The sequence below is a fragment of the Carlito syrichta genome, unplaced genomic scaffold (assembly GCF_000164805.1).
Source record: "Carlito syrichta isolate Samal-C Ts95f unplaced genomic scaffold, Tarsius_syrichta-2.0.1 Scaffold309815, whole genome shotgun sequence".
NCBI lineage: Eukaryota > Metazoa > Chordata > Mammalia > Primates > Tarsiidae > Carlito > Carlito syrichta.
This window is the reverse complement of record NW_007253911.1, coordinates 281,600-296,551: the sequence shown is the minus strand read 5'-3', so window position 1 is coordinate 296,551 and position 14,952 is coordinate 281,600. Positions and strand designations below refer to the sequence as shown.

General features: G+C 45.3%; 1 protein-coding gene across 1 annotated transcript in view; it reads left to right on the top strand.

The window, feature by feature from the left end:
* Positions 1-2,830: 2,830 nt before the first annotated feature.
* COL22A1 (collagen type XXII alpha 1 chain) overlaps positions 2,831-14,952 on the top strand; it is a gene marked incomplete at its 3' end in the record, with an annotated part of 219,731 nt that continues 207,609 nt past the window's right edge. The window contains exons 1-2 of the mRNA XM_021717502.1: positions 2,831-2,996; positions 6,588-7,154. Of these exons, the coding sequence (XP_021573177.1) occupies positions 2,855-2,996; positions 6,588-7,154 (709 nt within the window). The remainder of the gene's footprint in view (positions 2,997-6,587; positions 7,155-14,952) is intronic.

Sequence of the window (14,952 nt, the reverse complement as noted above, 5' to 3'; positions counted from 1 at the left end):
TCTTTATTATTGGTTAAAAAAAAATGATCAGGTGTGGGTACTACTAATTCCTAGAAAGAATGGAGACGGGAAGGAAATCTGGATGATCCTATGTTCAGAAATTGCCAATAGTCCAGATTCTCAGAGTTAATATTTCCTATGACAGCTTTTTTCTTTCCTTTCCTTCTGTCCTTTCCTCTTTCCTACCTCCTCCCCCTTTCTTTTTCCTTGTCTTCAAATATGAACATTCACTGAGCACCTGCTCTGGGCAGGACCTTGTGCTGGTCATTGGGACTGACAGTTCAAAGAACCTCCAGGCTCCTTGGGGGCAAGGAGCAGGCCCTGGATTATCTCAGCTGGCATGATGTGGGCTGTAACCAGGACCTGTCCCAGGCCCATGGGAAAAAATACATTTTTAAGTCTTAGGTGAGAAATAGGACTAGATTCACTCATACACTTATTTATCAGGGAGATGAGAAAGGATCAGAGGGGAAAAGATGTGAGGAATAAACATCCACATATAAGCCTTCAAGCCTGCAGAGCATACTGGAAGTGTGGGAAGAGAGATGAGATTCTGCTGGCAGAATTTGAGGACAAATACCACCTGAATGGTTTAGGAAGATAAGAGTCATGAATGGAACTAGTGAGTCATTTGATTTAAAACCCAATGCACGGCATTCAATCTGTTTGGTAAAATGCATCTAAAAATGTTGTATTAAAAGCTGCATTATACATTGGCATTAGGTGACTATAGAGGGTAGAAGGAATTTTGTGCTTGAGGGCCTGGCTCACTGGAAGGTGAGGATGTCTCCCCAGGCTTTGCCCTCCAGGGGCTAAGGAGTTATAAGTGTGTAGGAATGCTTAGCGTAAATGTGGAACAATCGTATGATTTACCTTGGAATAATGCTTCTACTGGTTTCAGGGTATCCAATGCCTGCTGTTAAGATTGTGACCTTGGGTGAGTTATTTTACATGACTTAGATCAATGATAATCTGTAGAATGGGAATGACCACAGTCTTCCCACAGGGAGTTGTAATATCTGATAGAAATTAGATGAACTCAATGACCTTGAGGCCAAGTTGGCGAAAGACATTCCAGGATGGAGTAGTGACCTGCACAGAGCACAGGGTGTGAGAGTGTTGGCATTCTGGGAACCACAAAGGATTCCGTACAACTGGAGGGTGACACTGCATGCGGTGGAGAGGGCAGGCAGGGCCCCGGCAGCAGGGTAGGCCCAGGTGGTTTGTGATTTCAAACATGTGTTCAGCTTGCTTTTCCTGTGTCTATGGCTGTGTGTGCTATGTATCTGTGTGTGTAGATGGAAGGGCGTGAGGGGTACGTGACTCCAGAGATTGGTTCACCTGTCTTTGTCATTGGCACAGCCCTGTTGATCTTTTCTCTACAGTGAGAGTTTTTGGAGGTCCTCTTTTGGTTACCAGAACATTTTAAATTGTTTTAGATTGTCACTGATGAAAATCTTAAGGGTCAATATAATACAGAGGAATATCAGAAACACACACACACACACACACACACACACACACACACACACACACCCATCCATCCATGAGCTCACTACCCTCCCCATGGTTTTCATATTTACACGTCTCCTCCCAGCTGTGGTCCAGGACACTGGTGTTGGCATGTGGCTCCCAACTGCAGTGGGCACATGAGTTCCTGGGATATAGTTTCATGGTCTTCTGTAGTCTTCCCTCCGATCCTTGCAAACACCTGCATCACAGTGGTACTTTGCAAACAAAGAGTGCTTATGATTGTTTGCCGTATTACCTTTGAGATAATTTTCTTTTTTTTTTTTTTGAGTTGGAGTCTCACTCTGTCGCCCAGACTGGAGTGCAGTGGCCGCTCCCGGCCACCGCAGCCTTGACCTGCTGGGCTCCGGCGATCCTTCCGCCTCAGCCTTCTAAGTAGCTGGAATTACAGGCATGCGCTACCACGCCTGGCTGATTTTTTGATTTATTGTAGAGATGAGGTCTCGCTGCCCAGGCGGGTCTTGAACCCGCGGGCTCAGGCAATCCACTCACCTCAGCCTCCCAAAGGCGTGGGATTACAGGCTGAGCCACCGAGCCCGGCTAGAGATAACTTTCTTGCAATGGCAAATACTGAGGTTCAGGAACCTCTTTCAGAATTCTTCACTTTTTTCTTTCATTCATAGATAACTGCTGACTAAGTGTAAGGTGCTGTAATTCTTGCTGAGTTAATTCAGCTTGGCATCAGCCTCCAGGGATCATGCAGTCCATGGAGTAGATAATAAGGCAGATGGACAATTAAAGAAACAGCCTATTGCTAATAGAAGGGGTTCTCAGAATCAGTGTGGGGATTTCAGGAGGGGGGAAAACCTTCTTCAGGGGCAGGGAGGTGTTATAGACCTGGCATCAGTAGGAAACTGTTAGAAAGTTCATGGCTACCTATTAGAGCATGATGAAGGAGTGAGGAGAGGAGAGGTCGGCTAGACGAGGCCGGTTGCGTGTACTGTATTCAGCAGGAGATGAGGACGGAATTATTGAAGGATTTTAGGTAGGTTGCAGCTGTGGGGTTGGCATCTCCCAAGATCCTCTCCTCTTCCTTTCTGCAACCCCATGTCCTGCCATGGAGTCCTCAGTTCACATTTGCTAGTTGGATGAATGGGGAGATAGAAGAATCAGTAAAGGGGGGTAGCACTTGGCTTTGGTCTTCGGAAGGCTGCACTGTTGGCTGCATGAAGAGTTGAATCCAAGGAAGGAAGATAGGCTGGGGGGCTAGACGTGGGGAAATGCCTCCTGGCAGGGCCCAGCGGTTGCTTCTAGTGGCCTTTAGCTGAGAGTCTTCTCTAAAGGTGTGTCTTTCTCCACACAGACAATGCTCCAGTAGATCCTAATGATGTCTCTTTCTGGTCAAGAAATGTTTATCCTCAAGAACAAGAGAGCCATGGCTAGTCTCCGAGGGAACGCTGTGACCTGCCTCCTCTGGATGCTGCTGCTATGGAGTGGGGATGGCGGCTGCCAGGCCCAGCGTGCAGGTAAGGCCATCACGGTCTGAGCCATGCTGGGTATTGAGCAGGCAGCGTGCATGTCTGTGTGTGTGAGTGGGAGGTGCCTGTGAATGAGCTAATGACTGACTGTGAGAGAGAGTGTGTCAGGGATCCAAGTATGGTGTCAGCGGCTCTCCGACTGACACATGTGTAAAACCAACTTTCCAACAAAGAGAGAGAGAGTATGGGCTCCCTGTGTATGTACGTGAGAGTGTGTGGGAGAGTGAATATATGACAGAGTGTGTGTGAGAGGTGTGTAAGAGGATATGTGAGACTATATGGGAGAGTGTGTGAAAGTGTGACAGTGTCAGTGTAGATGTGCATGTGAGTATGTGGGAATGAGTGTGTGTGAGAAAGGGAGAGAAAGAATAGGCTTCCTTAACACACGTCTCGATCAGTCATACAATGTGCTGTGAGCCGGACTCTATCAAATAATGTAGGTTTGGAGCTAGGGGAGAGAGAGGGAAGAGTTTAGGACTTGGTTGAGCTGTCCTGTTCTGTGAAGGCTTTGGGACACCTTCTGGGAAAAAGTGACACTTTAGAGTCCAGCCGGAAAAAGATGTCCAGAACAGTGAGAAAAACATGCCTATGTAGCAGACTGAGGAACTGGGAAAGCTTACTAGAGATGGGATGGCCTGGGGTTAAGAAGGATTGAGACATGATAGGATGGTTTTACTCTCCTGTCTGAGAGTCCCTGCCATGAGGAATAGCACCGGCCACTCCTGAGACATGAAGGAGGGGTTAGTGTCCATAATACCCCCAGCACAGAGCCCACACTGGGGTCCTGGGACATAGATGTCTGGGATGCTCATGGACTGCCCACAGGGCAGCAGGGATAATGCTTATCACTAAATCTGGGGTGTAGCATGCTGTTCCCATTTTACAGATGAACTGAGGTGCAGAGGGGCCCAAAGCCCTCAGCAGATGAGGCTAAAAGAACACAGGAAGTGATGTGCTAAAGCTTATCATACCTGGTCCTCAAAAAAATAATTCTGGTTGATTTTACCAAGTTCCTTAAATCAAAAATTTTCATTGATTTTACAAAGTTCTCTTATGTATTTTACTTTACCTGAGCTTCTAAAAGCCCGGCTGGCTGGAAAGACAGTAATAATTGTAGATATCCTGTTTTACATGCAAGGGGCATGAGATTTCTGGGTCTGTTGAGCCAGCCTCAAATGCACAGTTGATGCACAGAGGTATCAAATTCAAAAGCGGAAAAGTTCTAGGCTTGTCCCTTCAATGTCCTCACCTCCTAGAGTGGAAAATGGCAGGGCAGAGGAAAACAGTCATCTGCCAAGAATGCACGTCCCTCACCTGTAGCAAAGCCAAGGCCAGAAGGCAGGTCACTGTCCTTGGTTCAGACGCCTTCTCTCCACATCACACTTACTTCTCACATGCACACAGTCCAGTCTGTTCCCTGGCCTTTTGGAGAAAATGTCCCAAGAGCTCAAAAGGGCTCCTTGGTACGGCCTCCTGAACAAGTGACCTTGCTGTAGCCTTAAAACAAATTTGCTCTAGGATTACAGCCCTCAGGCGGGGCCCTCCCTGGCCATCAGCAGCAGTTATCTTGGCTGGAGCATGATTATCCCAAGGACAAAAGAGTGACCTTTTGTGTCAAGGAGAAAAAAAAATATCCATAGGAATTATCTCAGACTCCACACATCTGGGCAAACACACTCCAAAAATTTGAATCCTGTTAAGGATCAATTCTGCTAAGGCTGGGATGTACCTCAGCGTCCTACATGTAGATTGTCACTTGGATTTTGAGAACTAGAAGAAAAGGTAGGTATGAAAATTTAAGATGGCATTGGCTCAGTCCAGGCAGGGAAATATTGGGGCGTGTGTGTGTGTGTGTGTGTGTGTGTGTGTGTGTGTGTGTGTGAATACATATAGATTTATTGTTTTTTCTGGGTCTTGATCTTAATTATTCCTGCACATATAAAAGCAGAAAATACAAAAAAAATTGACTCGCAGTTCTGCTTGCCAAAACTGCAGTGTTTCCCCTGCAGTTTTTCTCATGCTTACATATACAGTTGGACACACACATACAAAAGCACAGGCTTTCTTTTCAGAAATCTGTCATATTATACATAATATTTTGTAAACAGCCTTTCACACCCAACACAATATTAGAGAAGTGTGTCCATATTGGTAAATAAGGATTCCTTTATAGTCGTCAAGGCTGCCTAGAATGCCACCCTAAGAATACATAGTGATTGTTACCTAAGTAGTTCCCATGTCTCTGGGATTTTCTTGGCCATGTTGCTGTGAACTTCCTTATACATCCTTTTTCTCCCCTTATCTGATCGTTTTCTTGGGAGTAAGTCACTAAGTTTGGCATTGGTGGATAAAAAAAATACCTTCTTTTGTGAGACTTTTAAAGACCCTGAGATACCACATGGCCTTTAGAGCAGGTAAATGCGTTCTCCTCAACCTCTTTGGCACCTTGCTTACCACCTGTCTTATCTTTTCCAATCTGATATTTTAACAGAGTGTTTTCATGTTTTGTTTTGGTTAGCCAAATGTTTGTGCCAGGTGATCCCAGAGGCCTAGTCAGTCAGTTGCTGCTGTTGCTATGGCCAACCCCCATATTCCAGAAGAGTCAAGACTGGGCTCCTTGTATATTTGTCCAGCATTCTGGAGTTTAGAAAGCACCTCCTTTCATCACATCTAGGTGTAAAATAGACAAGGATCTCCCTGCACAGAGTTGCTGTGAGGATGGAAAATAAATTACATGGTGCCATATTTTGTTTAATCAAAGTCATTGAATAGTTTATGTAAAATTTACATTTATAAAAATATGAGTACATATTCATAAAGCATTTAGGACTTCTACAAATTTATATTTAAAATAAATGAAGGCAATGTATTTTATAAGATTTTTTTTTTTTACTGTGAAATACTGTAAACTATTTAAATATGTAACCAGAGAGCACTGGCTGAATTAGTTATGTTCATCTGTGCAGAAAACTTTCTGCAGCCATGAAAATTAGTATGATCAAACTGGAAATGGGTTTTGAGCATATTGCTAGATGCAGGGAAAACAGCATCTGTATCGATGTGTCTAGAACAGTCCCATTGCCGTCGATAATTATATGGAAATAGAAAATAATGAACTATATACGCCATGGCTTAACAGTGGTTATCACTGCATAGATGGGAATAGGAGCATTTAAGACGTCTTTTGAATGCTTTTTCTGACTTCTGAAATGGACATTTCAGAACCTTCTTGTAGGAGGTTTAAAAAAAATTTAAAAAGTCAGTTTTTAACCAAAATGAGAGTGAAGACAGTGAAGCATAGTGTTGTTTCCATGGATGTTAATCATGTTATCGGAATGTTCTATATTGTCATTTAAGCCTCACAGCCCCCATGGGGACCATTTTTATGGCCATGTGGAGGTTAGGAAACTAAGGCTCAGACTGTTCAGGCAGCCCAAGGCTCCTGGACTATGAGAGGCAGACAGGTAGGCATTTGAGTCACATTTAAGTGACTCCAGTGACCACAACTTTAGGCCCAAGGATGGTGCCCTTCCCATACCCATTTGCCCTACAAAGTCACCCTTTCTCTTGCCCCTGCAGGTTGCAAAAGCGTCCACTACGACCTCGTCTTCCTCTTGGACACCTCCTCCAGCGTGGGCAAGGAGGACTTTGAGAAGGTCCGGCAATGGGTGGCCAACCTGGTGGACACCTTCGAGGTGGGCCCCGACCACACCCGTGTGGGGGTCGTGCGCTACAGCGACCGGCCCACCACGGCCTTCGAGCTGGGCCGTTTTGGCTCGCAGGAGGAGGTCAAGGCGGCTGCCCGGCGCATCACCTACCATGGCGGCAACACCAACACTGGCGATGCGCTGCGCTACATCACCGCCCGCAGCTTCTCCCTGCGCGCCGGTGGCCGCCCTGGGGACCGCTCCTTCAAGCAGGTGGCCATCCTCCTGACGGACGGCCGCAGTCAGGACCTGGTGCTGGACGCCGCAGCGGCCGCGCACCGCGCGGGCATCCGCATTTTCGCCGTGGGCGTGGGCGAGGCACTCAAGGAGGAACTGGACGAGATCGCCTCAGAGCCCAAGTCCGCCCACGTCTTCCATGTGTCCGACTTCGATGCCATCGACAAGATCCGTGGAAAGCTGAGACGCCGCCTGTGTGAGAGTGAGTGTTGTCCCGGTCCCTACACCGAGCTCCTGGCCACCTTCCAAGGCCAGCGCGAACTGCCTGGCTAGCAGGAGGGCTTTCTGGGCAGACAGGGTCCATGCAGATGGGTCGAGGGAGACTGGGCCAGTAGCAGGTGCAGAAGCAGAGGGAGCTCAGGGGTCCCAGGTTCAGCAACACAAAAAATCTACTAGTGCCCACTCCCAGCAAGTGATGCCTGTTAGCAAGGAAAGTTCCTATCTTCTCCCTTCCAGAGGTAGAGGCAGATAGGGCCTTGGGACTGAAGAGCGCTGGGCTCTAAACCCCCCACCCATAAGTAAATACTTGTCTACAAAACATCTTAGGGTCTCCTCTTCACCTCTGAGGTGGTGATAAGTTCCACGTACCACCCAGAGCTGCTGGAGTTAGAGACAGGGCATGCAAAGCCCTCCCTGAAGCTTCTGGCAGGTAGCTGGGTCTTGTGAGGGGTTGTAATGAGAGATCGTGTGAGAAAACAGGAATATACTGGCTCTGTGAACTGTACCCAGCAACTTGGAGTCAGCTTGTAGAGATGGGTAGAGGTTGATTATCCCAGAAACCAAGTGCTGTTGACCTGGTGCCCTCTGAAATAACCCCAAGGTCTCTAACTTATTTGTCTGAAATTTGTTGATTGTGACTGGGGATGGGGGGAAGGGGAGGCAGAGAGCTGACGACCACTGGGGCTCTGACCTGGAAGCCTGACCTTCAGTGTCCTGGTGGGGCTATTCTGAGGACAGCCTCCTTCCCAGGAAAGGAAAGGTGAAGTGTGTTTCTCAGGCTCCAGCCTGGCTCCAGCTTCTGCTCTGCTCATTTCATTGGGGTGACATTTGTCCTCCTTGGATCACAATGGGTGCTGAATAACTTTCCATTCCAAGACCAGCAAGAGCTATGCTTTGAGGATGTGGGGGCTTGGAGCAGGGTCTCTCCCTCTGTCTTACTGATTATTTCAGGGACTGAGTAACCCCTTCACTGGTCAGCCCACGGGTCACATCTCAGCCAGGGTCAGGAAATGCCTTAGGGGGTTGGGGCCCTGGTGGAAGGGGCTGGGTGTGACTCAGCAGAGCAGGCAGGAGCCTTGTCCTGGGGATGTGCCTGGCTTGCAGCCCAGTGAGAGAACAGCTAAACAATTTCAGAAACTGGACTGGCTCTAGCCTTCTTTTCTCTGTGTCAGCTCTTTTAATCACCCCTTATTTATTTGACAGATACTTATTGGGGATCTACTTTTTTGTATGGCCTTGTGTTGATTTCTGGGGCTATAGAAAAAGATAAGACACAGAACCTGCCCTCCGTGTGCTCATAGTATAGTAAGACAGGACACTTAAAAAGGAATGCAATACTGTGTAGGTTGACTTTAATAAAGGCACAGACAGAGTCTCATGGGCCATGTTCTTGTGTGATTGTAGTAATACTGGGAATGAAGGAGGGCTCCTTGGAGGAGATGGTGCTTAGACTGTTTAGAATGATAAACATGAGCTGCATGGTATTAAAAAGACTAGATGGCATGAGATTGAGGGATGCCATCACATAGTCAACGAACCATGTTGGGTCCATCTGGCTGGATAAAAAGGAGGTGAGAACAGGTTGTTGGATGTTGCCAAATTTGGGGGGGTCTCCATAAAGGAGGATCCTGTGAGCCAAGGTGAGGATACTAGAGAGCTATGCAGGGGTATCTATTGTCAGATCCATGGGGGATGAGCCCAGGCTGGGAAAGAGGAGTTAAATGAGAGGAGATAGCCCAGGAAGAGCTAGGGCTAAAGGATTGGTTTAGGGGCACACTGAGCAGAAATCTGGACTGATGAGATCTAGACATGGGGTCACAGTCCCAACTAAGGGGCAGAAATCCAATAAGGTAACTCAAATACAAAGAACTAGCTGTCATTCCAGAATGTCTTGAAAGGGCCCTGGGAAGCAAGATTTCTTCCAGATTCTACCCCTCTTTTTTTCCCATCCTGATTCTGGATCTCAGCAGGACTGAATCTAGACTTTCAAGCTCCTCCATGTCCATGGGATGGCTCTGAGAATGGTATAGACAATTTCAAAGAAATCAAGTCCCTGGGACATGCTACACAGTTACTAGATGGCAGGCCTGGGTACAGAATCCAAACCTGCAGCCTCCACATGCTGGCCTCTTCCCTCTGTGCCTCCAGAAGATGGGCTTCACCATCACTGACCCTGGTTTTGAATCAGAGACAAGACTCTAGAGAACAGGCAGCAGAAAACTCCACTCTAAATGACTTGAAGAATAAAGCAAATTTATTATTGCTTGCAATTGAAAAGGCTGGAGGTCAGGTGACTGCAAATGATAAAATCTGGATCCATTCTACTCTCTCCATTTCTAGGTTTCTCTGTCTTGTTGTTAACTCTGCAGACTCATATGTCAGGGTTCCAGCAATAAACAAGTTTCAATGAAAAGGCCTTGATAAAGGATCTGTTTCCAGCAGGGTAAGATCAGTGAGGCATGCAGGAAGTAGTAATGGGAGAAACCAATGGGAGAGAAGTAATGGAGTGTCACTGAAGCCCATGAGAGCTGAGATTGGGTGGCCCTACAGGACCCTTAGTCAAGGCATATAGCTCTGGCCAGATGGTGGCAGAGACAAAGCAAGAAAGGGGCCTCCAGAAATTCCTGCTTGGTGGCTACCTTCCATTAGCCTGACCCTGTCTGACACCAATCTGGGGCAACCTGGGGATGCTAAGGCAAGATTCCTCTCAGTAAATCTCAGCCATGTGGGCCTGCAAACTTGGGAGGGGAGGAGACTATTATCCATCAGGCTTGGCTCTCAGTCTGATTGGACTAGGGTAGGTCATGTGATTGTTTCTAGACCAATCACTAGTGTAGGAGTGGAAATAAGTTGAATATCGTTGGACTAAACCAAATGATCTTTTTTAACTTTGGGAGTGGAGTTCATTACCATCACAGCTCCCTCAGGGAAGGGGATTTGATATATGAGGGGAAATTGAGGAACTATTATTAAGAGAAGGGGGAATCTATGCAAGTCAACTAGAGCAATACTTGTCTACCATGATAGCATCAAAAAAAACCTCATGGATTCTCTATAGATAGGCATCTCCAAATGCCTAAAATAGAAATAAGATTTAAGTTAATGCTCAGTCATCTAAAGGGAATCAGTTTTTGTAAATACAGCTGTGAGACGAAGAAGGCTTGTTCTATTCTGGGGACAAATGAAATGAAACCCCCTTACAATCGCTTCAATTAGAAACAAAGCAAAACAAAATAAAAGAGCCAACAGTAACATATTGGAAAGCATCTAGTAAGATTAAATCAAGGAGCATCACAAAATCCAAACGCCAGAAATCTCTTGGCACACAGAAGACGCCTGTGGGGAACTTGACAGCCTGAATAGGAACTATTCTGAATAGAGGATTCCTATTGATGATCTGGAAAATCATAGACTAAAAATGTAGTTTTTTAATGTAGCAATCATTCAATTTGATCTGATCAATTCATTCATTCATTCATTCAATTGCTATGTACTATAGCAGCCACTAGATTTATCTAATCCACTCATTTATTTGACAACCAAGCATTATAGTAAATATTCATTCAGTTCAATCCATTCATTCATTTGACAAACACACATTGAATGATTCCTCTTTGACAGGGCACCGGCCAAGTGTCCAGTGATGAATCTGGCATTCTCTCTGTCCTTGTCTTGAAACTCTAGTCTACTTGGGGCAGTGGAAAGTGGCAGACAATTACACAATGGAGTGAGTGATTTTATATGTGTGTTAGTTTGTCTGCCTACTGTCTGTCTTCATACACAGAAATATAACCTTCAACAGGGGAAAGATTGTCCCTTTGGGTATCTCAGTGCTTGGAGCAGAGCCTAGTATGAAGAATGAACTCCTAAATTTTGTTTAAAGAAAATCAAGGGCAGTGGCCTGACAATGAATTGTGTTTACTGTTGCAATGTGCACATTGCAGAGGTACTTGTGCAGTGATCTATTTCGTCCCTGTCACAAATGCAAAGAATAAGAACGTTCAGCAAATCTGAAATCATAGTCAACAATAATGGAAATATGTAATCAGTCATATTGTGGTGAGGAGAGACAAATGGTTAGATTGTGAAGGTTGGTGCATTTTTAGAAAAGGCAGACTCAGTGGGATAGACTGAATTGTGTCAAAAATATCCCCCCAGTAAGATTTGGTGACACAAGCCTGTAATCCCAGCTACTTGGGAGGCTGAGGTGGGAGGATCATTTGAACCTAGGAATTTGAGACCAGCCTGGGCAGCATAGTGAGACCCCGTTCAAAAATAATAATACTCTCACTTCCTAAGGTGAAACAAATGCAGGGGACAAGGGTCCTGATCAGACTCTACCTAAGATGAATAGAAAGAAGTCTGCTTTTCGCTGAGCATCCCATGTTGACAACATTCTGAGTGACATTGTCTCAGTCCATCGTCACCCCAGCCCTGTGAACTGGGTGGTGACATGGACATTTTACACGTGGGACACAGTTGTGATTAACACCTTTGGCTGTTGAGCACTTGGAACAGGGCTTGTCCAAAGTGAGAAGGGCCACAGTGTGTGCACACACTGAACTTCAGACAAAACTTGATAGAAATTTTTATAGAAAGTATGGGAAAAGAAAGAGAAACATCTTATAAGTATGTTTATATTGATTATACATTAAAATGATCGTATTTGGAAAATTAGCATTCGATACAACATGCTTGTCTCTTTTTTATTTTTATTTATTATTTAATTATTATTATTTTTTTTTAATTTTTTGAGTTGGAGTCTCACTCTGTCGCCCAGACTGGAGTGCAGTGGCCGCTCCCGGCCACCACAGCCTCGACCTGCTGGGCTCCGGTGATCCTTCCGACTCAGCCTTCCAAGTAGCTGGAACTACAGCCGCGCGCTACCACACCCGGCTAATTTTTTTATTTATTGTAGAGATGAAGTCTCATCAAGTTACCCAGGTGGGTCTCAAACCCACGGGCTCAGGCAATCCACTCACCTCAGCCTCCCAAGGCACAGGATTACAGGCTGAGTCACAGAGCCCGGCTTCTTTTTTATTTTTTTAAAATGTTACATTTAATGAAAATTTAATATTACATGTGTGGCTCCCATTTTCTTCTGAATGTTGCTGCCGTAGAGGTAAAATGTTACCTGTGGGTGTGTTTGGAAGTTTGATGAGGGTAGGGGTGGGGATTGGTGGCATAAGAGCAGTGGATGTTGAATCTCCAGTTCTCGGCCCCTGAACTTATTACCTGTATGGCATTTAGCACATTACCTGATTTCTCTTAATCTCAGTTTTCCCACCTTCAATTAACCATTGTCTCTATATCTCCCCATGGCACATATAGTAGGGCTAGAAATAGTGTATACAGTGTACCTAATACTGTATGTGCTTAAAGGATAGTAATAGTTGTCAACTCTTCCTCTTCCCCTTCCTCTTCCTCCTCCTCCTCTCCCCCCGCCCCCCCGCTCCCTGTTCTTCTTCCTTTCCTGTGATGCTCAGCTGGCAATGATAAACTCGGGTCTGATTGCTTCCAAAGCCCATGCATTTCCCATCAAACTTGGCCACAGGAGGAAGGGAGGGCAGCTCCAAGGGACAGCAGGATCCAGGGCTACCCTTCAGAGGGGAAACTGAACCCAGAGTCAGTGCACAGGACGTGAGGAGCAATGTCTGGGGTGAGGGTGCAGCAGGTCCCTGACCCTAAAGCAGCAGATACTGGGGTCTCAGATCAGAAACTGATCTGGTCTGGAAGCCCAGCTGAGAGTGACCAGGCAAGCAGAGGAAGGGGCAGTGTGGAACAAAAGCAGGTCTGGGGTAGGATTGAATTTCTACTACAGTGGTCATTGCAGAAAAAAGACTTCCCTTTGCCCAAATGCTCCTGGGGTTACTGGGGTCCTTACCTATTCTGTAGCTGCTCAGAACTGCTGGATGCCTTTATTCAACATCTTACCAAGCAGTGTCCCATTTTCTCCACACCTGCACCAGAATCTATTGCCTTTTGATTGATTAATGATGGCCTTCCTTACTTAGGCAAGGTGGTATCTCAGTGTGGTTTTGATTTGCATTTCTCTGATGATTAGTGAGGCTGAGCATTTTTCCATGTATCTTTTGGCTGCTTGTATGCCTTATTTTGAGAAGTGTCTATTCATGTCCTCTGCCCATTTTTTAATTGGGCTGTTTGTATTTTTCCTTTCGGCTAATTTGGATTCCTTGTATATCCTGGATGTTAGGCCTTTGTCAGATACATGATTAGCAAGTATTTTTTTTCCCATTCTGTGGATTGTCTCCCCGCTCTCTTGATGGTTTCTTTTGCTGTGCAAAAGCTTTTCAGTGTGATGAGGTCCCACTTGTCTATCTTATCTTTCATGACATATGCTTTGAGGATTTGATCAATAATTGGTTGCTTATTCCAATGTGTATAAAGATGTTGCCTGCATTTTCTTCCAAGATTCTTATAATTTGAGGTTTTACATTTCGGTCTTTGATCCATTTAGAGCTGATTTTTTTGGTGATAAGTAGGGGTCCAATTTCATTATTCTGCATGTGGTCAGCCAGTTTTCCCAGCACAATTTGTTAAATAAGGTATCTTCTCTTTAAGAGTTGTTATTGATGTCTTTGTCAAAGATAAGTTGATTGAGTTTTTGCTTCTGGAATCTGTCCTGTTCCATTGGTCTCTATGCCTATTCTTGTACCAGTACCAGAATGCTTCTACACTGTTGGTGCGAGTGCAAACAAGTCCAACCTCTATGGAAAATAGTGTGGAAATATTTAAATAAACAAGAAACTGACCTTCCATATGATCCAGCAAGCTCTCTCCTGGAAATATACCTAGAGGAACACAAATTTTTCTACAAAAAAGACACTTGCACATGTATGTTTATTGCTGCGTTATTCATGATAGCAAAAACTTGGAACCGACACTTATGCACACTGAAAGTAGACTAGAGAAAGAAAATGTGATACATTTTTATGATGGAATATTACACAGCCATAAAGAAGACATAATCATGACTTCTCAGCAAATTGGATGGAATTGGAGACAATCATTCTTAACTATCTATCACAGAAACAAAGAACTGAATACCCTGTTCTCACTCATAAGTGAGATCTGAACACTAATCACAATAGCACAAGGGAGGGATTGGCAGTTGAGGAAGACTTCTAGGGGAGGGAAGAAGAAGGGGGCGTATGTAACAACACGAAAGGTACCTGATTTTAAACCAGGAGAAGTGAGGACCAGCTGGAGGCCCAAACTTCACTTGCACGTACCTTACTAATGTACCTTATCCTGATTTGTACTTCACATCTTTATAATAAAATAAAGTTAAAAAAAATCCTGCCAAGAACTTTGTTAGACTTTCAGCTGCACATCCTGCCACTTAAGTCACAGCTACAAATAGCATACATTTCTGTTCATCATTTATCTTTCCCACACCATTTACAACTTACACATGTCAGCGTTAATGGGTGCTGCAATCCTCTGCTGGAGTTTGCAGGGCAATTATTTCTGATTCATCATTGAGGTGACTACCTTTAGAGAACTTGAGCTAGTTCTCTAAGTGGCCCAACTGGCAAGGGGCAAAACCAGGAGTTCAACCTTGCTGCATTTGACTCCAGGTCTGTAGTTCTTACTGGAAAGTTATGGTACTTAGGAAGCATCTTTAAATCCACCATTTTCAGCCAGGCTCGGTGGCTCAGCCTGTAATCCTGTGCTTTGGGAGGCTGAGGTGAGGTGACTGGATTGCCTGAGCCCGCGGGTTCGAGACCCGCCTGGGCAACTTGGGGAGACCTCATCTC